This window comes from Cervus canadensis, chromosome 5 (assembly GCF_019320065.1).
Source record: "Cervus canadensis isolate Bull #8, Minnesota chromosome 5, ASM1932006v1, whole genome shotgun sequence".
In the NCBI taxonomy this organism is placed as follows: Eukaryota; Metazoa; Chordata; class Mammalia; order Artiodactyla; family Cervidae; genus Cervus; species Cervus canadensis.
Window position 1 is genome coordinate 45,384,478 of NC_057390.1, and position 27,454 is coordinate 45,411,931.

At 38.0% G+C, this 27,454-nt stretch overlaps 1 protein-coding gene across 3 annotated transcripts in view; it reads right to left on the reverse strand.

Moving 5' to 3' along the window:
* The window catches only part of LOC122441760 (charged multivesicular body protein 3), an 85,176-nt gene extending 57,989 nt beyond the window's left edge, over positions 1-27,187 (reverse strand). Inside the window, exons 1-4 of one of the 3 annotated variants that reach the window (XM_043468752.1) lie at positions 26,618-27,187; positions 24,168-24,307; positions 14,741-14,856; positions 6,375-8,392 (exon numbers count right to left, since the gene is read on the reverse strand). In XM_043468752.1, the coding sequence (XP_043324687.1) occupies positions 6,817-8,392; positions 14,741-14,856; positions 24,168-24,307; positions 26,618-26,843 (2,058 nt within the window). In that variant the 5' untranslated portion in view covers positions 26,844-27,187 and the 3' untranslated portion in view covers positions 6,375-6,816. Of the gene's footprint in view, positions 1-6,374; positions 8,393-14,740; positions 14,857-24,167; positions 24,308-26,617 lie in introns of those variants that run through there. The other 2 variants (XM_043468753.1, XM_043468755.1) reach the window with 2 other exon arrangements.
* Positions 27,188-27,454: the final 267 nt, after the last annotated feature.

A 27,454-nucleotide genomic window follows, 5' to 3' on the forward strand; every position in this document is an offset into this window, starting at 1 on the left:
GTGAATCGCAGCACGCCAGGCCTCCCTGTCCATCACCAACTCCCGGAGTTTACTCAAACTCATGTCCATCAAGTCAGTGATGCCATCCAGCCATCTCATCCTCTGTTGTCCCCTTTTCCTCCTGCCCCCAATCTCTCCCAGCATCAGGGTCTTTTCCAATGAGTCAACTCTTCGCATGAGGTGACCAAAGTATTGGAGTTTCAGCTTCAGCATCAGTCCTTCCAATGAACACCCAGGACTGATCTCCTTTAGGATGGACTGGTTGGATCTCCCTGTGGTCCAAGGGACTCTCAAGAGTCTTCTCCAACACCACAGTTCAAAAGCATCAATTCTTCGGCGCTCAGCTTTCTTCACAGCCTAACTCTCACATCTATACATGACCACTGGAAAAACCATAGCATTGACTAGATGGACCTCTGTTGGCAAAGTAATGTCTCTGCTTTTTAATATGCTGTCTAGGTTGGTCATAAATTTCCTGCCAAGGAGTAAGCGTCTTTTAATTTCATGACTGCAATCATCATCTGCAGTAATTTTGGAGCCCAAAAAAATCAAGTCTGACACTGTTTCCACTGTTTCCCCATCTATTTCCCATGAAGTGATGGGACCAGATGCCATGATCTTAGTTTTCTGAATGCTGAGCTTTAAGCCAACTTTTTCACTCTCCTCTTTCACTTTCATCAAGAGGCTTTTTAGTTCCTCTTCACTTTCTGCCGTAAGGGTGGTGTCATCTGCATATCTGAGGTTATTGATATTTCTCCCGGCAATCTTGATTCCAGCTTGTGCTTCCTCCAGCCCAGCGTTTCTCATGATGTACTCTGCATATAAGTTAAATAAGTAGGGTGACAATATACATATTACAAGGCATCAAAAACCTTTTCCATTTCTCACCTGTGGTTCACCCTATAAGATTATTTCAGGAAACACTAGTACTGCACTCAGGCTATGGCATAATTCTCAGATAAATAAGCAACTTACAATTAACACCACATTCTCCTAGACTAAAAACTCTAAGCTGTTTGAACAAACTTAAGGTCTCTGATTACCAGATTCTAAATAAAACACATATGTTGTTCCAAAATGGGTTAGATACATTCCTCCTTAAAGGAATGCAACTGAATGAATTATTATAGCCTTATTTAAGCCCTTAGAAGATTTGAAATTGTAAAAGATCCTTTCTCTGATTTCTGTATAGCCCAGTCTGGTGCATATTATACCATAAACTGTCTTCTGCTGTGGTGATATTACCTCTCATCCTTTCCACAGCCCTGAAAATACAGCAGGGTCTGTAAGTCTTCCTCCATCACTCCATACAGTAGAAAGTATGTTTGGCGGAAGCAGGAGAAAAATGCTCTCATGTCTCCTGATTGCTGTTTTGGAGATACTGGGGGATGATGGAATGAGTTTGGTGCTAAATTCTTGAGGATGGTCTTTAATAGTTCACAGGTTTCTCTCTGAATAAAAATTCTGGTTAAATAGATGCCATTTTGACGAATAAATGTGAGTAGCATAACATATTTCAGAGCAAGTTGGTTATATCAGAACTAGTTCTTGTCAACAGATGAACTCCTGACTCATCTTCCTTCCCAAAGATGGTGACATGGGAAGCGTCCAGCCACCTGTCCAGATCTGGGTCTCCAGCACCTGCTGTCGCTCTACTGCCAGTTAACTGCATGTTCTTCTGTGGATCCTGGCAGGAGAACTGTTTGAAGATTCTTGCAAATGTAGCAAATCTTTTGTTAAATGATGAGTGTGTCAGTTCATTTATAACAGAGATATCAACAATCTAAATCAAGGCAGAAGATTGGACAAAGGGGCCTTCTCATTTGTTTCTGCCACTCAGATTCTATTATTTTCAACAATAAAACTGTAAGAATGCTCTTTTTTTTTTCTCATAAAACACCCCACCAAGTGCTATTTAAGCAAAACATTATATATTAAGATTGGTTACAGTCCACCATGCTCAATACTAACAAATAATTTGAATAATACTGTTTAAAAAGCCCAAGATATTCCTGTGCTTGGCATTTTAAGGGATGCTTCCTATTCGAGCCTCTGGCAACAAAGCTGGGAGTCAGCTCAAGGCATTTTGTTCCAGAAACCTATTGTTTTAGCCACTTGGCTCAGGAAATTAGTAAAACTAAATGGGGAGCATTTAAACAATATAACAAAAGTGGCCCTGAAATATCAGAGTTCTAACTTCCCTTTTGCCAGCATCTGAAATGCTACTACTCTTGTCTTTGTGAAAGGACCTCCTCAAACTCCAGATTGTTACCCAGGCGGAAACATGTTACCAGATCCTTTATTAACAAATAGATGATGTTCTCAAAGTCAATTCCCAAATGAAAAAAAAGTTTGTAGAATTTTACTAAGAGTAACAACACTGACTAAACATACTAGACAGGTGGTGAAAAGTTTGGTAAAGGGCAAAATTAGAGAAGATTTATAAAATTCAAGCGAATATTCTTTATTGAATATCTACTCTGGGTCTAACATGTTAAGGATATAACAATAGATTATAGCATTACTTCTGCCTTCAGGGAGCTTATCATTTTTAAAGAAAGAAAAGATTTACACAAGAAATAATTAGAGAAGATAAGAAAAAACTCTTGACACAATTGTGCATCCCACTATTACAGTTAACCAGAGTTCAGTAATTATAAAGCCTACATACTTGGAATTGTTAATTAAATTCACTAGGTCGCTCCAAGAATTCAAACTTAAAAAGAAAAGCAAAAATCAGTTAAAGTTCAGAGTCTGTCAATCTTGAACATCTCCTTCAATTCTCTACCTCCAGGAAAACCTGACAAAAGCATTGTTTGCTATGCTTCACAATTAAAGGATGAGTCAAGCTTCCGTAGACTAGGTTTCCTTGGTGGCTCAGAGGTAAAGAATCCACCTGCTAATGCAGGAGACACAGGAGACCTGGGTTCGATCCCTGGGTTGGGAAGATCCCCTGGAGAAGGAAATGGCAATCCACCCCAGTATTCTTGCTGGGAAATCCCATAGACAGAGGAGCCTGGTGGGCTACAGTCGACAGGATAGCAGAGTAGGACATCACTGAAGTGACTTAGCACGTACATATACAACCTTCCCTGAAGACCTGAACCTCTATCGACTATTTACTCCTTGACCTTACTGTAATACTTTTATAGCATGTCTAGCATTCAAAGGTATTACCTCCATTTTATGCCAAGCATGTTGATATATTTAATGAATGTAATGAACAGAGCACAGTTCCTACCTTAAAGGAGTTCACCTGAAAAAGACAGGTGCACAGTTTTAATACAATGCAACTAACTAGGACAGGCATATACCAGCTATCTTTGGTATAAGAAGCGCAGGACTTCCCTGGTGATCCAGTGGTTAAGACTCTGCACTCCCAATGCAGGAGGTGTGAGTTCAACCCCTGGTCGGGGAACAAACACCCCACATGCCAAATGGTGAGGCCTTAAAAAAAAAAAAAAATAAGGGCACATATGAGGAAAGGGCAAGGAGAAATGGGGTTGCTCCATTATTTGAAACGGTAAGTGTGATCACTTGAGTAGGGTGACTGCCACCAGAGCTTTCACTGTAAAGATATCTGTGTCTCCTCATAAGCCTGGAAGGGAAAGAAAAGATGGGTAGGACATGTAGCATTTCTGGAGAAAGTGGGATCTAGCCAGATAAAGCCTAGAAGAGGGGTGAGAACATGAGGCAGAGGGGACAGACGAGCACCAAGCTGAGAACAAGTAGAACATGACCCTGAAGAGGCAGGCGGTACAATCATGATGTGTGCAAGTTAGGCCAGGGCCTGGTAAGCCAGTGGTAAGGAGACTGGTCTATCTTCTAGGCTAATACTACTCAGTATATTGCAAAGATTACAACTTGTTGGAGGTTTAGGTGATAGCATTTTTTAAGCAATAAAGTACTTTTTAAAACAAGGTATGTACATTGTTTCTTAGACGTGCTATTGCATATTTAATAGACTTCAGTGGTGTAAACGTAACTTTTTTAAAAACATAACTTTTATATGCACTGGGAAAGCAAGTAATTCCTATGACTGGCTTTACTGCCACACTTGCTTTACTGCAGTGAACTGGTACCAAACTTGCAATATTTCCAAGGTATGCCTGTAGTCTCCAAAAGTGTGGTGTGCCCTGGGATGCTGGAGGAGAAATTTCAATTATCTTTTAAACTATCTATGGTAGTGGTGGTGATTTAGTTGCCAAGTCATATCTGACTTGTGACCCCATGGACTGTAGCCCACCAGGTTCCTTTATCCATGAGGTTTTCCAGGCAAGAGTACTGGAGTCGGTTGCCATTTCCTTTTCCATAAAATACATTTTATAACGGACAATATTATAGGTAAGAATTGAAATCAGGACCATAAAAGGAAGACTAGGGGATACGGAGAGAGAAGGAAGAGCTGCTTTGAGACTAACTACTTAAGAGCACTTAGAAGGAGCTGTTCAGCAGACAGCTATACATGAAACTGAAGATCTGGGGAGGGGTCTGTGCCTGAACATGGTGATTTGGGACATCTGCTGAAAACACCAGAGAGAAAAGAACAGTGAACCAATGGCAGAATTCTAGGAAACATTTACAGTAACATTATTTTCTTTTCCAAAAGGAAAATAAGAGCACAAGGAGCAGTGCTTATGCTCTTATTTAAAAATTTTAAAAAGCTTCCGAATACAAAGTTAGTAACTGCTATTCCTTACTATTCCCATTCCTGTATGAAAATGAGGCTCAGTGCACCATGAAGGAAAAAAATGTTTCCGCTAGCAACTCAGCAGCAATTCAGAAAGAGAAAATTTAATTTTCTTACCATTTTGAGGGACAGAAGGTAAAGGATATTAAAAAGTCCCCCATGAAATTTGGATGCTTTGAAGAAATGACGTATTACAGGGTTGGGCCAGGGAAAATACAAAGTGAGTCTGGAATATCTTGTGTCAAAAAGCAATGAAGTGTTTCAAGATCGAAAGGGATGTCAACAGGACATAAGACTGAGCTTAGAGGGGCTCCCGCTTACCAAATTTGGAATGATTTGCACATCAAAAAGAATAATGAATTTTAACACGCTGAATATAAAAAGAATCTTGATCTACAGTGACATTTCAAAGTATGAGATGAAAAAATGGAAAGCACCTCTATACACACAAAAAAATGCCACTATTAAATGCAGAATGAAGGACAGAATTTAAAAATCTCCACGTCACAACTCCTATTTAGTAACAGATTCAGGCTAACAATCATCAACAGATGTTAAAGCCATTAGGTTAAAGGTTGCTGAAGAACAGGATACTCACACGGCCTCACAGATTCCTTCTTAATTATCAAGTGGAAAATACCTTACATTGCAAAGATAAAGCAGATATTACCTGAGCAAATTCAGCATCATCAACAATGGGATGAACTGACATATGCACTCCTGATGTTATACAAATGAGAAACAGAAACCACCTAGGCAAAGTTCTTTCATCTAAATCTAATTATGAAGAAACACTCAAGACAAATCCAGAAATGTGGAACACTCCATAAGACAACTAGCCTATACTCTGCAAAAATGTCAGAAAAGACTTAAAAAGTGGGGGAGAGGGGTGCGGGGGTGGGGGGCAGAGGGTAGGGCAGGGTGACTGCTCTAGAGAAATGAATGAAAGAAAAGAGATTAAACCCAATGCATAAACCCTGTCTGAATTCCCAATGAAAACAAAACAGAAACATATAAAGATACAGAATATTTTGGGAGCAACTGGGGAGTATGAATTGTGTATTAGATATTATTAAATCAACATTACATTTCCTGGGTGTGATGATGGTGTGGTGGATGTGTAAAAAATGTCTTTGTTCTTAGGAGACACATGATGATACATTTAACGGTATGGAAGCATCATGATAACTGAAATTTATTCTCAAAGGAATCAGGAAAAAAAAGAGAAAAAAAAAGATTATAGACATAGAGAGAGGAGATAAAGAAAATGTAACAAGATGTAAACACCTGGTGAATGAAACAAATGAATGTTCACTGTACTATGTTTCCAACTTCTCTATAGTTAAAAAATTTTTTCAAACTAAAAAGTCAGGAAAAATATATCAACTAATCTATGTGTGGCTAGTATGCTATAGCTAATTTTGTTTACTTGAATATACTCGTAAATGATTTAATACTTTTAAAAACACCCACCATGAAATTTCTTCCCATCAAAGCTAACCAAGGAGGACTAATACAACCTCTGGTCAGTGTCAGCAACATAATCTGTCTCCCCCACCACCCCACCTCCACCACATGAATCAAGAATCGTATCTGACTCAACTGTGAAATTAGCAAACAAGCAAAACACTTAGAGCACTCAGCCACCTTATTAAAAACAATCTAACATTAAAAAACTGTAATCTTCTGGTTTTAAAATAATTTATTTCATAGGTCTGTTTTAATTTCATGTCTCAGAGCATACATTATTTAACCAAGAGGTGCTGGACAGAAATTGTAAAAAGGAAGGAAACATGTAGGATAAGAAACTGCCTCAATTCCATTAGAATTTGATCCTACCTTGTAAAGTCTTGAGAGGATAAATTTCTATCATACTTCCTTTGTGCTTACAAAAGAACATTAACTTCTGAATTTCCAATGTTGTAAATAAAAATTTTTACAATTAAGTATGCATTCAAATTGACATACAAGGCAACCAAATAATTGTCATCAACATTAGCATAATGTGTATTTCCTGTCACTGCACTAACATTAAACTAAACGTCAAACCACAAAAACATTGTGACTAACATTAAAAAGGCAGGCTGTAAGATACGCAAAGCTTATAAAGGACAAATTGCACATGGTTAAGATGGGAAGTCATTTGACAAGGGCTGGTGTTGTGCATATGGCTGCTTTTTTTTATAAGAAGGCCACCGGCAGACAGGGCAACAGTGTCGGCCCCCAGCTAACCACATCACAATGCAATTCTGATGGAACACATGACCACAAGGCAACCCCATTAGCAAACATCCATTTTCAAAATTTTCTAGGCATACAACACATTCAGTACAGTGCAGCATATCAGCAGGCCAAGTTAACCAATCAGGTTCCATATCTTCATTAGCGCTATATGATCCATAGGACCGCCCCTTCCTTTCATAAGGGCTGGTCTGACAATATTTATTGGCACAGGAACAAGCCTCAGCATCACAGTGACTTGCTCTTCCTGGAGAACTGTGAATGATGCTCAGTTTATCTTCAAACACTTCCTTCTCACTGCTCAAAGTGTCTGTGCTCTCACTGTCTGAGTCATTCTCAATATCTTGAGAACCCTCCGACATTTCCTCTTCGGACTGGACTCCAAGACATTTAAATCGCCACATCGGCAAGTTTTTAATATAATCGGTCGGTATCAGGGGGTGAAGCCAAAGATCGGGGAAAGCTAATCGCTCCAAGAACAAGTCAGGGTCTTCATCCCAATCAGATTCTACAGGAAAGTTCTGGAAAGAAGCAATCGGGTGGAAGAGGTAGCTGGTGTACCAATCCCATAGACTTGATAACCATTCTAAGTTATTGGCGTTGACTTCATCACTGTTGATGTTGCGCCGTCTCTTCTTCTCAAAGTAATCTATTAGTAAACCATGTCCAAGGTATGTACTAAGAAACAAGGCTGGGTGTGAGGAATAAAACATCCAGTCTGCCCTTACCCATGAAGCCAATGTGGTGGTATTGGAATATCTCAACAATTTTAAGCTATATTCATAAAAGCTATCTAAGTAAGGGAGCTGTAAAAAGCCCAACACAGGTAGCCAGGAGATAATTAATAGAGAATTATAGGTCCCTAAAGTGCTTATGAGAACCACAAATCGCTTGATGGTAGCTCCTTGTGTGATAAATAAGTCCATCCAAGCCATAAGGTTAACGAGAACCAAGCTCAAAACGAACAAATCATTTACTTCAGGTTGTAAGGAGCGCAAAAATGAATCCATGGCCTGAAGAGATATATACTCGCCTGTGTGGTTTCCGTATCTGTAAATTCCTTCGGGAGTTCTAAGTATGTATGATGGCATGTTATAGACACCGATATCTGTCATATAACTCTTGTTGTCCCACTTTTCCACATTTACAAAAATAAACTCAACTCTTCCAGTAAACTTTATGCTTAGTGCAGAGAAGAAAGCTGGTGGTTGGTCCAGGTTTGCAAATAGGTATATTTTTACCCAATATTGATCACTTTTATTCCATTCTTCTTTCAAGCGTTCAGCATTATAAATGGTTTTGATCCGAGAAGCTGCATGAGCAGTTATCCACTTAAAAATGTGCTCTACTTCTATCTTGCGCCCACTGTACTCTTTAAGCATGACTTTCCCTTTGGAAGTACTGGTTTGTGGAACAGACATAATGAGTGTGGATCGAACCCAGCCTCTTCTCCTGCAGTATCTGTAAGAGAGGGAACTGTAAGTAAACAGCAAGGCTGCTAGATGAACTAGCTTGCTTATCTTCCCTGTTGTACAGTTTGTCTTTCCCTGGTAATTTCCATGGCCCTTAAAAGATACCCTCTTCCCCAAAAACAAATAACCTGTAAACAACCAAAAGTAGTACCAATATCTGGCAGCTATAAAAGAGGAAAAGCAAAGCTTTTTATCATTTTTTTTGTTTTTACCTCTATGTTTCTCCCTTTCTCTCTCCTTTTTTTTTTAAAACAAAAACCTTAGAGCTTAAAAAGCCTGAGAGTCAAGGGAACTGACACATACTTCCAGCATCTATTATGAACCTACTAATGCATTATTGGAGAAGACTCTTGAGAGTCCCTTGGACAAGGAGATCAAACCAGTCAATCCTAAAGGAAATTAACCCTGAATATTCATTGGAAGGACTGATGCTGAAGCTGAAGCCCCAAAACTTTGGCCACCTAATGTGAGGAGCCAACTCACTGGAAAAGACCCTCACTGGAAAGATTGAGGGGAGAAGGGAAAGGGGGCAACAGAGGATGAGATGGCTGGATGGCATCACCAAATCAATGGACATGAGTTTGAGCAAACTTCAGGACAGAGAGAAGGACAGGGAAGCCTGGAGTGCTGCAGTCCATGGAGTCGCAAAGAGTTGGATATGACTTAGAGACTAACCAACAACAATGCATTATGTGTTGGTAAGATCCAAAAGATAATAGGAATGATTCCTGTTCACAAAGAATTTAAAATCCTATTAAGCAGACAAAAGAATAAAACTGTATATATCCTACCACTAAATAATGTAAATGAAGTTCAAAAAAAGGGACTCTCATTGGGAGTTTGAATTGGTGAAGATTTTGTGAAAGGTTTGGGAACTGACCTAGGTCTTGAAGAATGGTTAGATTCAGGTGGGCAAAGAAGAGAGAAGGAAATGGATTATCTTGTATGCTGAGTCCCTGACTTGAATGCAAGTTCCTGAGGGTAGGAGCCATGCTGCACACATTTATTAACCCAAGCACCCACCACAATGCCTGATGCACACAAACACCATCACAGAGAAATCTGCACAAAAGCTCAAGTAAAGAGCAAATCCTATATTTTATATACGCGCTCATCTTTTAATGGGGACCATGAAGAGGAGTATTTAACATAGAGGAAACAAAGATAGTAAGTTTTCAAATTAAGAAGAGACTCAGGAAAAAAGGATATTATTGGAAAACTGGTGAAATTGGAATAAAGTCTGTAATGTAGTTAATGCTATTGTACCAGTGTTAATTTTTTTAGATCATTATACCACAGTTATGTAAATGCTAACTAAACTTGGTGAAAGATATATATGGCAACTCTATACTATCTTTATCACTCTTCTGTAAATATAAAATTACTTAAAAAAAAGAGAGAGATTCAGTCCAAGGATGACTCCCATTTTACAACAGAGTAAATATAGAAGAATTTAAAATTAAATCATTTGTTTAGCTTTATCCAATGGGGTCATGACTCCAATCCTCTTGGAAATGGACATGGTCTTGCTACAATATTTGCGACAAACCTCTCTTTCTAAAAAAAAACAAAACAAAACAAAAAAACACAAACTACAAGATGAATGAAAGGAGATTCCAGAAAATGAAAACAGCTGCTGTAATTACAGTGGAGAGATAATCAGTGAAACAGTTTCCTTCTTTTTTCAAAAAAGTCTTTCCTAAAAACCTACCATGTGGAGTTTTATGACATATGAATTTACCTCAGTAAAGTTGGAAAAAACAAAATCTACTAGGTGGATACATTTTGTTCACTACAGATTTGTAAATAGATGGTAGAAAGCATTTACTTTTTTATTGTGCAATTCAGAATACTAATGTGAAAATCATAAATATTATGCTTTACTTAGTAAGCATAGATTACATTTAATTAAATTACATAAGCATATTACACATTTATATGATTAGATTAAGAGAAAGAAGTCTTGATATACATGGCACATGGTTTTATGAAGACAATATCAATTTTACCTCAGGATTCATGATACAATTTAAGATAAGTGAAGACAACATGTTATGTCACAAAGACAAGATTAGTAATGACTCTGGGAAACTATCTGGGTAACTCAGGATTAGAGACCACAACTCAGCTTGTTTAGTAGATTTACTTCCTTAACATAGATACCATTAATATCAATACAGCTTTAACTGAAATGGTTTGAAAATTATATACTCCTACAGAATAAAATACCTCTACTCTGTCTTTGTTCAATGCAAAATAATAATTCACTGACATGAATGCTAGTTTTTCCTCCACCCCCACCCCCACCAAAACCACAAGCGAACTCCACATAGATAGTTGTCTTATTTACATCTTAATTATCTAACTTGTTTTACGTTTTTAATTGTATGGGATACTTGTGATGACACATTTCTACTCTTGGTCATTATTTTCATATTTCTATAACCACCTTAGAGAATATTTGGCTTTTCTGATTTGTGTCATAAATTAAATTACAGTGTTTCTGATAGAAAATTTTACCCTATAAAACAGGCAAAGTCTTAGTTAATATATTTATTCATGGAAGAAAACAAATGCCCTATGTACTTTCTTTTCAGTTCAGAGATAAGTGACATTGATAGTTTTAAGGTTTATCACTGCAGAAGAATTTAAGAGTACCCAGGACAATAAGATTTTGTTTGTCATCATGTATCTTTCAGATTAAATCATGTTTTCTAGACTTGAAATCCAACACACAAAGTATATCATATCAATCTTAAAACCCAATTGCTAAACAGAAAATAAGACTAATGCTCATATTATTTTTTAATAACATTATATTGCCATATATCCATATAAAAACTTCTTACTGCTAATTCAAAAACATTTTTTAAAGTGACAACACACAAATATATCACAAAAATATCCTCCCATTCTTAAAACTTTTTGAGATCTCTTAGACAATTTGAAGACTAAAAAGGATTAAAGAAAAAAAAACCCATGGCTACTGAGTTTCGGTATTTAGTGTGCCATCCTGGTATGGCACATTATATTTTAAAAAGGAACGTTGGGAAAAAAAAAAAAGAACCTTTGGTATTGTTTATAAACTGTTGTTTCTTCAGACAAGGTCACTGTCTTCCCTGGCCTTCCTGTCCCGCTCACCAGACTCCTCCATCCTTTCCCTTCCCTGCTTATTCCATGGGTCCCCACCCATGGTTCTTTCACCATAAGCCCTCCTGGCCTGTTTATCACTCAACTCCTGTAATTCCAGGGTCCTCCATGCATTCTCTACTATCCTGGTCCAACTTCTCTGACCTCTTAAAGATACATGTCCCACTTCACTTTCTACTTTCTCCAAAGATGGGGGAATAAAAGAGTAGAGAATAGACCTGACAGGGAAAAGCTCCCTGAGACAGATCACTAGGTTGGGGAATGAGAGGAATTGAGGCCAGGTAAGAAGGCTGTGTGGGAAAGAAATGAAAACTGCCGGCACGGACAGAGTCAGATGCTGCATAGAGTGGTGGTTCTGAGTGTTCTTAAGGGGAGCCAATCAGGTCAGGAAAGTACTACTCTACAGGGGGCCCAGCATGTCAGAGGAGGCTGTGCCTGAGGCCGCCCCAGAGAAAGAACTACAGTCAAAGAAAGCAACACAGGCAGCAGGGGATAGAGTTTTGCTGATTTTAAAAATCTGAGATCAGGATGATGAAACTATTCAACATATTAAAATGCTTGCTGAATAACACCATTCCCTGCCCAGTTACACCTTGCACTGACATTCTGAACACTTTTCTATTATCTTCCTATTTTGTTCTTCTGTATCTCTATAATCTTCAAAAAAAAAAAAAAAGAAACAAATGACCCTGACTAAGCACACCATCTATGGCAAGAACAGACTTTCCAAATAAAAGGAAATGAACATAACAATATTGAAACAGATATAAATAACTCCGCATCAAGATCTTTATCTTTGTGATGAGACTACAGAAGATGATGTAAAAATGTCTCTTTAATAACAAAAAATGATAGCTGCAGTCAGCAAAAAAGAAAAAGTTGCTCAAAAAGGGTCTCTTCCATCATAAATGGGCTTCCTTCGTGGCTCAGCAGTAAAGAATCTGCCTGCAATGCAGGAGCCACAAGACCAAGGGTTCGGTCAGGAAGATCCCCTGGAGGAGGGCATGGCTACCCACTCCAGCACTCTTGCCTGGAGAATCCTATGGACAGATAGTCAGTCATGTCTGACTCTTTGCAACCCTATGGACTATAGCCCTCCATCATAAAGAAGAGGTAGGATTATCTGAAGATCAAAATGAAGGATTCAGAGGAAACTTAAAGGTAGCTTGTATATTTCTCTTTATCATTCCTTAGCTATAAAATCAAACAGGGCTTTTCAAAAGAAAAGCTAGAAAAATTTGTACTAAATTAGGACTCAATTATGACACTTATGTGGAGAAGGAAATGACAACCCACTCCAATATTCTTGCCTGGAGAATCCCATGGACAGAGGAGCCTGGTAGGCTACAGTCCATGGGGTCGCTAAGAGTCGGATATGACTGAGCAACTTCACTTTCACTTTTCACTTTCATGCATTGGAGAAGGAAATGGCAACCCACTCCAGTATTCTTGCCTGGAGAATCCCAGGGACGGGGGAGCCTGGTGGGCTGCCATCTGTGAGGTCGCACAGAGTCGGACATGACTGAAGCGACTTAGCAGCAGCAGCATGATACTTCTGACGCATTTTCCTTCACAAGATTATATTAAAAATCAATATACTATTTCCTTCAGGTTTTCATGCTTAATAGATTATTTTCACTTTATACTCTTCTTGGTTTCATTTTGAGTTCTCTATTAATGTGACCTAAGAATTTATATTAGACTGAAATGTGTTTAAACTTTATATTTTTGTATATTTGTTTTTACTTGATATTTTCTAATATATTTAAAAGTTATAGTATTTAAATGTATTATTTAGTTTATTGATTTTTTAAAAAAATAAATTCTGAATATTTTTCAATAAATTAGCAATGTTAAGTACTGACTTTTGGCATTATCTCAAAAAAAATATCAATATATTAGAACTATCATTCATTCTGGTATTGCAATCACCAGTGGGGCTGGGGGGAGATCTTTCACCTATACTCTATTTGGGAATGATGGAATAAGACCAAGTGCAATTGTCTTTAGTAAACAAAAGATAAAAATAAGAATGATTTCCTTTTCATAAGAACATGAACACTTAGGCTATCATGGACATTTAAACCAAAGGCATCACAACACAATCAAGATTCTGTGGTAAAGGTGAGAAGGGGAGCTTTGTGGGTAAGTGAGATTACGTGTGAGTGAGGAGACACAACAACGTCCCTTCTTATCCTCAACTTTTAAGGGGTCCTCCTCCCACAGGTCTCAGCCTATGTTACAAGTGAGCAAAACAAGGACCGTAAGGAAAATCAAAGCAAACATGAGCCTGAAGGAGAAGGGCGGGAGAATCGAGGTGAAGCAGTAGTGGAGGCAGGTTTTCTTCAGCCAATGGGTCTCTCACTGTGACCACGTAAAAGGGACATAGGTAACAGGCGTGTCTACCTACATTAGAAACTACCTAACATGCGGGTTTCTATGTACATATGCTACGCCCTGTCCTCAGCACTAAACAGAACATGCTGTACATGCTAATCCTTCATTAAATATTTATTGACTGGATAATTAAATAAAATTAATTCAAGTTATAACTTGGAGGCACTAGAAATTCAAATAAAATGCATTTTGAAGAACAATGGGATAGTAAAACAATATAATGTGACAGACTAAATACTGGAGATGATGACAAAAAGAAAAACAAAAACGCCTGCAAAGATTCTTGTCTGAGAAAATGAAAAAAAGAAACAGTAAAGGACAGAAAAGGCAGAAAGGACACATGATTTACTAAAGAAAAAGATGAATATGAATTTGAACACTAGGTTTAGGGAACATATTCCATCTGCATTACTCGTAGGGTACATGGAAACGAGTGTCAAAATGCAAACTAGAAGTTCAAATTAAGGAAGATTTAGATTAGCACAAAGGTGTCACCTAAAGCCATAAATGTACTGAAGTCTCTTTGGGAAATAAAATTGAAACAAAAAAGACCAAAGACATACTCTAAAGAGTCACCCTGTTAGAAAGAGCACAGGAGAATCAGATAAAAAGAGATCTGAAAGAAAGTAAATAACTGCCAGTTATCAAAAACTATTAATCAAGCATCCATGTAACTAACACTGTGCTAAGCATGCTAATTAATTTTCAGTTTAAACAGGCTTCTAATACCACTGTCTTTATTAAAAACTTCTGGTCAGAACTCAAATTCTAAGAATTGCCATCAACTTACCTGGGGTCACTGGAGCAATTAAACGTGCCTGTACGTATTCCAAATCTCGACACCTTTTTCACCATTTTCTCCCAGTGGATTTTACCCACCAAAGGACTTCTGTCATTTGCGATGACCTATTCCCAAGAAAGAAAACAGAAACTTTAATTACCCAAAATGGCGTCAAACCAACCATTTACATCTATTTACTTTTTCTGAAAAACAAATTCTATCCCTAAGTCTTGTTAAGTGGATGATCATATTATCACTGCACTTCTTGTAAGAAAAAGCAACGGTTCTACTGGAAAAGATCTAAAACACTGTGGGAATTCTCATACTCTGTGGCAGTTACACATAAGGGGATCAAAATCAAATTAAAAAGCAAGCCATATTCTCCTCCATGAGCCTATACTCTAGAATTAACTTGTGAAGAAAATGGACCTTGGAGTCATTTCTCTGCTCTGAAAAGAAAAATTTAAATAACCCAAATAGAGCTTACTAAAAATGACCACGTGTGGGTTCAACGAGTTCAAATTTCACTTTTTTTCTAAAGTATAATTATGGAGCCAAGAGTCAAACACATGTTTTCTATTAAACTATGTTTGACTGAATGCAGATGACACCACCCTTATGGCAGAAAGTGAAGAACTAAAGAGTCTCTTGATGACAGTGAAAGAGGAGAGTGAAAAAGTTGGCTTAAAGCTCAACATTCAGAAAACTAAGATCATGGCATCCAGGCCCATCACTTCATGGCAAATAGATGGGGAAACAGTGGAAACAGTGGCTGACTTAATTTTTCTGGGCTCCAAAATCACTGCAGATGGTGACTGCAGCCATGAAATTAAAAGACGCTTGCTCCCTAGAAGAAAAGTTATGATCAACCTAGACAGCGTATTAAAAGCAGAGACATTACTTTGTCAACAAAGGTCCGTCTAGTTACTAGGCTATGGTTTTCCCAGTGGTCATGTATGGATGTGAGAGTTGGACTATAAAGAAGGCTGAGTGCTGAAGAATTGATGCTTTTGAGCTGTGGTGGTGGTGAAGACTCTTGAGAGTCCCTTGGACTGCAAGGAGATCCAACCAGTCCATCCTAAAGGAGAACAGTCCTGGGTGTTCATTGGAAGGAATGATGTTGAAGCTGAAACTCTAGTACTTTGGCCACCTGATGCGAAGAGCTGACTCATTTGAAAAGACCCTGATGCTGGGAAAGATTGAGGGCAGGCGGAGAAGGGGAAGACTGAGGATGAGATGGTTGGATGGCATTACCGACTCAATGGACATGGGTTTGGGTGGACTCTGGGAGTTGTTGATGGACAGGGAGGCCTGCCTGGCATGCTGCAGTTCACGGGGTCGCAAAGAGTTGGACATGACTGAGTGACTGAACTGAACTGACTGAATCAATACTACTACTTCTATGGCATTTTTCTTAACAATCATAAAAGATTCTAACATATAAAAAAATTACCATTAATAAATTCTACATTCTTGAACTTCTAACTTCAAATCTGCAAATAGCTTTCAAAGACAATTAGGATTGGAAGAAGAAAAAGATTTTTTTAAAAAAGAAAACTATAGGTTAACCTTCAAAATATGTAAGGACTTCTTTCTCAGCCTAATTGTTAATACCTTTTCCCTTTATTCTCTATCTTCCTACTTTAAGGGAATTTCAATAGAGATATCAGAAAGACAAACAAAAATTATATATTAAAAACAAAAATTAAAACCAGAAATAACTGAGAACTTAAAGGAAAGCCAAAAATGTCCTATGTCTTCATGAATCCATATATTTGATGTATTTTAAGCCCAGAGGCCAAGTTACTTTTCATGAATGTTACAGTACTATTTAATTCAACTTTATAGGACAATACTCTGGGGGCCACTAAACTATCTAGAAGGAAGGGCCATTTCCATGTTCACAAAGCCTCCAGCAAGTGAAATCCCAGGGGAGTGAGTGTGTGCAATGAGTGTCTGGGTGAGGCAAGAGATGGTGCAAACACCTCATGTCTGGGCTCTCTGCTGGGAAGTCTAACAAATTTCAAGGGCACCAGGAGGAGAGAACCTGCATGATGGTGAAGAGTGACTTAAAGTTCACTTTAGGACTTCTCTGGTGGCTAAGTGGTTAAGAATCTGCCTGCCAATGCAAGGGACAGGGGTTTGATCCCTGGTCTGGGAAGATTTCACATGCTGAGGAACAACTAAACCCAGTGCACTACAACTGAAGCCCTAGAGCCCATGCTTCACAAGAGAAGCTTGCATACCACAAAACTGGCCTAGCCCCTGCTCCCTGCAACTAGAGAAAGCCCACTCACAGAAACAGAGACCCAGTGCAGCCAAAAATAAATAAACAATAAAAAAGTTCACGTTACGTGCCAACAGATTACTGTCCAATAACCCTTGCCATATATCACTGATACTATCATTCTCATACCTACAGAGACACACATAGGTATGTAACATTTTATAATGTAACTTTGATGCTTAATAAATACATTCACAAATACACAACTTAAGGAATGGAACTAATGGCTCTGACAGCACTTTTAAATGAAAATAAAAGGCCTCATGGAGGGAGACATGTATTATCAAAATGCTCAGATGGTTGAGGTAGTCAGGAGGGCAATTTGAGGACATGGTCTTAGTAGGTAAAAGTGCTTTCTAGGGAGGTTCACACAGGAACATTACCCAATAAGTTCCTAGCCTCCACAGTTTTCTATTGTCTAAAAGTACTTTATAAATTTTATCTGAAGAATAAGGGAGATCCAAGAAGACAGGTTTTTCTCTTCTCTTCTCTTCACTTCTTTTCCTACCACTGAAGAGTCAATATGGTAGCTCTTTTATCCATTAAGTAATCAAAGAAATCTTGACTTCTTTTTCAGATTACTCAGGTTTAAAAAAAATCTCTATAAAATCATATTGCCATAGTCCCTGTTGTTGTTTTTAGTAACTCCCCTTTCACTCTTATCTCCTGAGCAAAGCTGCAAATAACCCAAACACTTCAGGTCTGTATTTACAATGACACTGTATCAAGGGGTTTATCAATTTAGGTCGCTATAACTGATATAACCATCCCTGGTTATAGCACAGGCAACAGAAGTGTGTGAAGAGAAATGGGAACATCCCTGAAGCAGGTACATGGCAGTGTTAAACCCCGGGGCCTTATTTATGCAAGCTATTCTAACATCTGCTTTTAAGAGTTTAATAATTCCTGACTAACAGAACCACATAAAAATGAAAAATCCCTTAGGCATTGCAAAAAAAAAAAAGAAAATTTTATTTGACTCTACAGGTATAGTCAAAGTTATGGTTTTTCCAGTAGTCATGTATGGATGTGACAGTTGGACCATAAAGAAAGCTGAGTGCCAAAGAATTGATGCTTTCGAACTGTGGTACCAGAGAAGACTCTTGAGAGTCCCTTGGACTGCAAGGAGATCAAACCAGTCAATCCTAAAGAGCATCAGTTCTAAATATTCACTGGAGGGACTGATGCTGAAGCTGAAGCTCCAATACTCTGGTCACCCAATGCGAAGAGTCGACTCATTAGAAAAGACCCTGATCTGGGAAAGATTGAGGACAGGAAGAGAAGAGGGCAACAGATGATGAGATAGTTGGATGGTATCACCAACTGAATGGACATGAGTTTGGATAGACTCCAGGAGTTGGTGATGGACAGGCTGGCCTGGCATGCTGCAGTTCATGGGGTCGCAAAGAGTCGGACAGGACTGAGCGACTGAACTCATTATTTTACTTCAGATTACATAGGTTATCTAAAGGCTCCAAGTCTCTGACTTCTGTTAGAATGAAAATCCCTTCCCCAGCAACATGTCACCTGGGATGTTTTCTGACAAACATTAGCGTAACTAGTACCTGGTTATGCTATTGCACATCAATGTTCTTGGGTCCAGTTACACATAAAGACTTCCAATTTAGTGTATTTAAAAATATACTTTTTTCCAGGAGAAAAACTACTAAATTTTTCCTAGTACTAATTTTCCTGGATTCCACTTCATTGTCTAAGAGTTCTTTAGGATTTCTCAAGATGGCAGCACCATTACAGACCACCTAACTTATTAGCTGGGAAACATAATCTACGCTAACATTTTTTATTGGCCCACACATTTTAGTAAACCAAACAGTAAGCTGTTTTATGGCACAGACCGTAGGTTACTCATCTTTTTTGCCCTCATCACAAGGTTCAGCTGGCACACATTATATTTCAATAAATATTTGTTAGATGGTTGGATGAATGGATGAAGCCAGTGGTTGGCTGGTAAATGTTTAACTATGAGCTCTCTAGAAGAAAATGCAAGTCCTGATTTCTATCATTTATGGATTTCCTCCCACACAGCTGATTTCAAGTTACTAAAGTGATATTTCTAAATGTGGAATTGGGAAGAGATGTTAACAATCGTCCTTCATGATGCTGGGTTCAGCACACACTGGAAGAAACTGAGTTGGACAGTGTGAAACACTAAATTCCCATATTTTCTGATGACAAACTTGTACAGTTCAGTTAAGCTTCCAAAAAGAAACTGGGTCTCAGGTTATTGCTGGGTTCCTTCCACATGTATTACATTTGTATAAGAAAAAACCTACACATTTTTGCCTATTTTTCAGAGGTGGGTTTTATTACTAATCAGAACATTTGTTATATCCCTTTTAATACTGTCAATCCTCATACAACATGGAGGCTAAATTAAACAACTCTATATAAAAGGAGTGTAGAACTATGGTATTTTCTGCATCTCTTAATATTGCATTATAACAAGGAGTTTTCTACTTTAAAAAAAATCATAGACAATCTAAATATATATATATGCAAATTGTACAAGATCATTAGGTGAAGATGATTAACTGATAAAACCAAAACTCAATAGCATTTAATTCTTTGGTAGCCTCACTAGCTTTCTTTATGAGTAAACACAAATAAAAGCTTTTCACTAATACAAAATAAAGGAAGACTTACCAAGTATTTCACTTTTACATTGTGTTACGAGAGCAATAAATAAGTTAATTTCCTTGAACAAAACTACTATCTAGGAGTAAAAAAATAAAGTTTTAAAACAGCTAATAACTCTTTTCAGCCAATCAGGAACTATATTAACATAATAACTTCAATAAATATTGACCTAAAGCTTTACTTTAAAGCATATGCTTTTCATCGCTACCTCAACAACAGTGATGTTAAATTCCTTATGATGTGACAGAGCCAGTAGAGAACAGATAGCACAGTCCGACTTTGAACTTCTTTGAACAAAAGTCAAAATACAGAAATAGAAATGTTAACAACAGGATAAATCCATAAAACCCATAATGTATGCTAACCTCTTCATTTCAGAAGCCTATGTACTATTCCATCTGCCTCTCTGAGCAAGAATATTTTGAAAGAAAAGAAACTTCTATTTGTGATGTTAAAAAGATTGGTTGGCAGCAGCATCAAAGAATCTACACAACTGGAAATAAATAACTAATGAAAGATACAAGGTTAGGTTAGGAACAGAGCAGGAAAACTTAGAAAGTTAGAAAGAGCTGACAGAAAAAAGATGACTTGGTTCTTTCATAGATTACATAGTGTATTATTGGTAAATATGTCCTATATGTACTGCTGCCTTAGAAACTAAAATTAGTTCTTTCCACCTCATATTACAGAGAATATAAAGAACCATGGAAAAGTTTCACATGAAAAGAAGTATAGGGACTTCCTGATGGTCCAGTGGCTAAACTCTGTGCTCCCAATGCAGGGGGCCAAGGTTTGATCCCACATGCAGCAACTAAGAGTTTGCATGCCACAACTAAAGATCCTGCATGCTGGAAAATAAATAAATATTTTTTAAAAAGAAGTATGCTAATATTTTAATGTAAGGCTAATTCATGAGTGCTAATACATCTTAAAATAATTAACAGAAAGATATGAAGACCATCAACATGTATGATTTGGAAAATAAACTCATCAGTTACTGAGAAGACAGAAATCATAGTGTGTACTTAGTCACTCAACTCTGTTCGACTCTTTGCGACTCCATGGACTATAGCCCACCAGGCTCCTCTGTCCACAAGATTTTCCAGGCAAGAATACTGGAGTGGGCTGCTATTTCCTTCCTCATAATGGATATAGAATGAGCTAATTAAATTACAGAAACTAATTTTTCCTTTTGTAGTATCATTCCACATGCAGTGTCACTGAAAAAAGTAATCAATCAATCTAGATTACGAATCCATTCCAGAAAAAGAATGAATTAAGTAATGGAATAGCTAAGTCATACACCCATTTATGTTGAGCTTCCCTGGTGGCTCAGCAGTAAAGAATCTACTTGTAATGCAGGAGATGCGACTTTGATGCCTAGGTCAGGAAGATCCCCTGGAGAAGGAAATGGCAACCCACTCCAGTATTCTATCCACTATTATATCACAGTGGAGATAGTGAAGGACAGGAATTCATGGGATCACAAAGAGTTGGACATGGCTTAGCAACAGTCTTCTGTTGTCTGAACAACAACCAGTATTCTTGCCTGGGAAATCCCATAGACAAAGGAGCCTGGAGGACTAAATACAGTCCATGGGGGTCACAGAGTTAGACATAAAGTGGCAACTAAACAACAACAATATGCATCACTTTTTCCCCTAAATCAGTATACCGAGAGATCCCTTCAATAACATAATATATGAAGTACAAAGTACTAATTACCAATTATATGCTACCTAATTACATTTTTCTTCAATAAACACAGAAGGAGAGTATAATTCATCTGAATAAGAAAATGATATTAGAAACCTGGGAGGAAAAATAAAAAGAATTTTGATATGCTTAAATATTTCTTACACAAGCTACCTAAAATAAATGCTATATGAAGAACACTAAATTGGTTGGGTTCTATACACCCTCACAGATTAAAACAGCAACAGCAGCAATGACAGAGCAAACTGAAATGAGTCTATTTCTTTCAAAACAAACAAAAGATTGATAATTCAAATAGTTAAAAACTGAAACCCTGAATGCTGCCCTTCACAAAAGATCAAAGAGATATAACCTGAACTGAAAGAATGATAAGCAATTGAGAGAGTATTTCTCTTCTGTTTTGAGTAGGTGTTTTCAATTAAAAACAACAACAACAAAACTTTCTTTTAAGAGCCAAAGTGTCCGTGCCGATTAGCTCAGCTGGTGAGTTCAGTGCTGAGGACACAGTAACTGAGGGTTCAATCTCAGTCTTCTCAGTTGTCCTGCCAGAGACTGTTCTTTCAACCCAAGCAGCCATTTGACAGATGCAAGCCACTGGCCCAGGGGAACACAAGCCAGACAGTGGTGATCAGTGCAAATCTTGAAGGTCACTGGAAAAACTGTGGCCTACTGCACCATTAACTATTAACACTTATGAAGTTTAAAAAAACATTCTCAGGGAAAAATAACTTGGTGATAAGAATTTATAACATTAACATTCACTACCATTCATTACTTGTTCTTCACTTCATTCAAATGTCACATTAGAGAATTTTTTGCCACTCTCTTGTCTCTTTACTCTGCTTATTTGTCTTAGCACTTACCATTAACTGATGTTATATTAAATATTTATTTAGTTAGTACCTCCCTCTCCCAACTGGAATGTGAGTTGCCTCAGAGAGCAAGGAGCTAGGCTAGTGTATGTTCTTGTGTATCTCTGGCCTTGTGCACAATTAACTGATGAATAAACTGGATGAATTTTGTAATGTATTAAGGGAGTTTAATCCATATTTATCTTTAATACCATATCAAAAAATAATAGATCATTTAGAAGCTAAGACTATATTGTGAATTAGTGAAGCAGAATGTATTTGTTGTCTATAGACAACACTCTATACACCAAAAGAATTTCCAGACTTTTGCCGTAGGTTTTCCAGGTTTGGAAGGTGTTCAGCCTCTTTATCACTCATCTCTATGGGGCTGTTCAAAGACAAACATGGACAAACATAACACATAGGGCAGTGGGACTGGCTGTTCAGTTCAATCTCAGTAATAAAACTGAAATTACCAAAACCAAACCCACAAGTCTTCCTCAATCAGACTATCAGAACTAAATATCTGGGAAAAGAAACAATAACTATAAATTAAGGCTTTAAAGATGCTACAGTTTATTTTTTCAATACCAATAATATAACAAAGAAATAGACTAGAATTTGATGGATAATGTATAGATAGTACCCATACACTCCTCCCAGCTTTTCTGCTTGCTGAATTTTAAAAATGTCAAATTATTAATAGATTATCTGGAGGATAAATGGTCAAATACTATAGGAAGATTGCAAGTAAAGGAAAGGTCAGGTGATATCCAATGCAATCTCCTAAAGAATTGCCAAACGTCAACAGTTTGGGGACTACTATAAGGGACTACTATTCTATCTTCTTCAGGTGCAAATGTATTTATTTGAGGCCATGTGCAACAGAAAATCTGTCCACAATCATATTGCAAATCAGTGACAGGACCAGATTCGCAGCTAAGGTCTCTCAATTCCCAGTTTTTTCTACCTTATTTTGCAGTCATTGTTCTCAAAAAAGAAATATGAAGCAGCAGCTATTTTGTTTCCTATGCCCTGAACCAAACTTTGCCAACCCCAATGTTAAATGGCAAGAACACTGGACAAGAAATCTGGGGACCCGGGATTTGATCCTGGTTCAATAAATATAATTTTAGCTGAATTAATGTTGCTAATTTATTTAAGATGTTACTTTAAGTGAAGTTACTTTTTAAAAATTTAAATAATTTTAGACTTTCTCTCAGCAGCGTTTATGAAATTACATGTTCAATATAATACTGATTTTTCTACTTTACATAAAATACACAAATGATAATGTGTGTCCACTCATTTACTATGAGTGATACGTAAACCACAGTTTCAGAAGCATTAAAGATAATTCTTTTTAAGGCCCTTTATAGCTCTAAAATTCTACTTGCTAACTAAATCTCACAGTTTTGACAGCATAAGAGCCAGGGTCTAAAATTATAATCTCATCAATTTCATGAGCAAAGTAGTAAGCCCCCTACCATTTCCCACAACACTGCTTTTCTATAGGCACACAGTTGGCTATTTCCCTAACAAAAGAACTCCTTTACTTTTACTTTAGGGTTTTTTCTTTACAAACAAAAATGATTTGGATCACTGAATAAAAACTGGGAGAAAAAGCACAAATCACTAAATAAAAGGAATACATGTGTTTCTTAATGAAGCTCTGACAACAAAAATGGATTTGCTTCTCCTGATTCTAAACAGTCCAACTTTCTTTCCCCACCACTTCCCTTCCCCCACTCTTTAATTAATGTTCGTTTTCCTTGTTCTGCAAAACCTCTTAAAGTGGACACTGAAGCCTCCCCATGAGAACTGATTACGTCTAAGAAAGATGACACAAGTACACAGAAGGGTCACCAGCTGGTGACTACTATTTTGGTAATAATTATTTCACTTCTATCACTGTTTCTAATACCTGAACCAGCCAGATGCCATCTTTTGTGTCTTCTACAAGCTCATAGAAGTGCATTTCACCACTGAAATTGGTACTAGAAACAGATTCAGATGCTTCTTCTTCTTTCAGTGCAGAATAAAGCTCACCTTCCATCAGGTCACCTGAAGAAAAGGAAAAAACATTAATAAGATTTCAAAAATCTCATGTTTCAATAATTAATTCTATTTTATATGACGTCATTGTACTTTCACTGCATTCTACAGAAGAGTAGAACACGAATACATCTGTTTAATATTCACACATTCATTAATTATGTAAGAACCTTCTACGTGTCAGGCAAAAATGAACAAAACAGACTTGGGGTTATCACATAATTCATTAGAAAATTACTGAATTTATATCAGCCCCCAAAGCCATCACAGTATTATTTAGTTTGTGTCCAGGTATCAAATTTTTAAATAGAATAATTTATATACTTCTGACTTACAAGAATTAGAAATGGGTTTACAAAATTGACCATCATCACCTGCATAAAATAGCAACAAGGCTTATGTGACTTAAAGGTCAGATACAAAAGATTATCTGTAAGAACAAATTTCATATTCATACACATTTACAGTGTAAATTTATAGTTTGTATCATCAAATAATAAGAAAAACACTACCATCAAATTAACTTTTGTCAACTGTTCACAAGGCAAAAACAAGCGCCATATCATCATAGCAGGAAAACCATTCACAGCAAATACTTAAATTATAAAGTTAAACTGCTTTATAAATTGTGGGATGTGCTATAAAACATGGGATCTGAGCCATACTTTTGTGGGCTGTGTGTATTCTTTAAATATTATGTGCACTCTTTGCATGCTCAAAGTTACAAGCATTTTCAGGCCCAAAGGAAGGCAATGCTAAATAAAATCAAAATTAAAAGAAAAAAAAAGTGTTCTCAAATCACTTTATCATGAAAAATGATTTGGCTTGGGCAGTTAAGGCACTTTTTATTTCTAAACCTAGAGAGTTTATTTATTAGAGATCTTTTACCTTACTCTATTCCCTGTACACTATATCCCAGCCATGGGATAAATAAAAATAATCAAAAACAAGTCAGTAAACAAGAGGCACAATTTTATGCAAATAACACACAACTTTATGTTTTCTTTAAAGAAAAAATGTATCACTTTTACAGAAAATGTTTACTCTTCTGTCCCAGAAATGATCCTATCCGTATCCAACAAACACGTGGGTGCTAAAGTCCTCTGAAGTTAGTATTCTTGTCTACCACACTGCATGGCTGTAAGATACTAAATAAGGAAAAAAACTGTCTTATAAAAGACACACAGCTGACAGATATACCTGAAACAACAAAAAAGTTAACTATCAGTTTCAACTGCTTCCTACAGCAACCCAAAAATGCCTTTCTCAAATTACAGTAACCCCCACCCCCCTTCCAGGAAGTGTATCTAAACAAAGATATATTTTGTCCAGGGGTGAAAAAAATTAAGCATATTTCTCACTCAAATCCTACCCCAAAACTAACAGTTATTGCAATTGCATGCGTTAACATGTTAAAAGTCTCTTGGCTTAGTTCTATTTCTCAACCCATTTAAGTTGATACAGCAGTGCCTGTGGTACAAAAGGGAAAAAACAGTTTTCATCCAAGATACAATTTTAAAAACTCATTACAGAAATAGAAATAAACTATTTCAAAACAAACAAGGTAGGCATTCCACAAAAAATTCACCTTATTTTCACCAAATTTAAGGTATGAAAAGCTAATACTGCGCCATGTACACTTTCTCCAAATTTAAACTCATTATTTCAAATTTAAATCTTAAAAAAAATGTTTTTCCATTTAATTTGGCATCCGACATTCACTAAACTTACTGTGATAACCATTTCATGACATATGTAAATCATCATGCTACACACCTTAAACTTGTACAGTGCTGCACGTCAATTATATCTCAATAAAATTGGAAGAAAAAATAAAATTGAAATCCTAGGCCTAAATGCTTCTTTGATATTAAATATTTCAGGAATGTTTTTCCCTCCAGGTAGCTTGCTATTACTACGGTGACAAATGCTTCGATCCATAGACAACGTTTTGCGGGTTCTTCTTTTCTTATAGCCTTATGAATTTCAACTGACAAATCATGCTTTCCAGTTTGTGACTGGTTGACATTCCCGAATTTTGAGAAAACCACTCCGTAAACAACGCTAAGAAGCTGCACTTGAAACTGTTATTTTAAAATAATCTTAGGAAGACACGCCAACACCCCTACAAATAATTCCAGGCCCCTTCTGAAAACTGGGGTTTACTCCTTTTTTTTTTTTTTTTGTAGAAAAACTGGACAAAGAAAATCTAGGCGGCTCTGGAAGCAACCTACTTAACCCTTCGAGGTATCGACTCATCCTGGGAGACCACCCCTCTCCCCTACGAGTAGAGAGGACCCTCGGGGAGCAGATACTTGCCTGACTTTTCCACCAGTTCCCGGACATCCTTCTTCTCGGGCAACCCCGAATACCCCAGCCCCCGACACTCCAGGATGGTCTTCAGCTTCTTGAAGCTCAGCGCCACCGGATCCACCAGCTGGGTGGCAAAGATGCCAGTTTCATACCACACAATGGCCTCAAAAAACCTGGCCAGGACGAAAAGGACCAGAAAATAGAGGAGCAAGAAAAAAAGCTTCAGCCACATCTTCCCCTGCGTCCCCTCTCTTTTCAGAGAGCTCAGAATACGGAGAGGAGAAGGGTAGACTCGGGGAGTGCGTGGGCGAGGGCACCAGCTCGCCGTGGGGTCCCGGCTGCCGTCACCGCGGGGCCATCCCCGGGGGAGGCAGGTGGACCGGGATGGGTGGGGGATGGTATGTGTGGGGGTGAGGAACAGATGACCAGGGGCAGAGACGCAGGGACTCGCGCGGGGCCTTCCTGTCAAGAGACGAGAAAAATAAAGGGGGAAAAAAACTAAAAAAACTCCATCAATTAAACCCCGATAGAAGGGCGGCGCGGGAAGAGCCCGCGGGTAAAAACAAGAAGAGGGCTGTTTCCCCGGGCGGGGGGGCACTGATCGAGGTGGCGGGGTCGGCCTTCCAGCACCGTGATCTTAGGGAAGGGGGAGGCAAAAAAAAAAAAAACCATTCAGGTCCACAAAGGAAGCGGGGGTCGGGCTGCAGACCGGGGCCGGACGACGGCGGGCCCAGGCGGCAGTTGGGGCCGGCCGGGCCGAGGCCAGGCTCCAGCGGCCGCGGTCAGGAGGGCGCGGCGCTCGGCCGGGCCAGGCCCGGGGCCCAGCGCGGGGAGGAGCGGCCG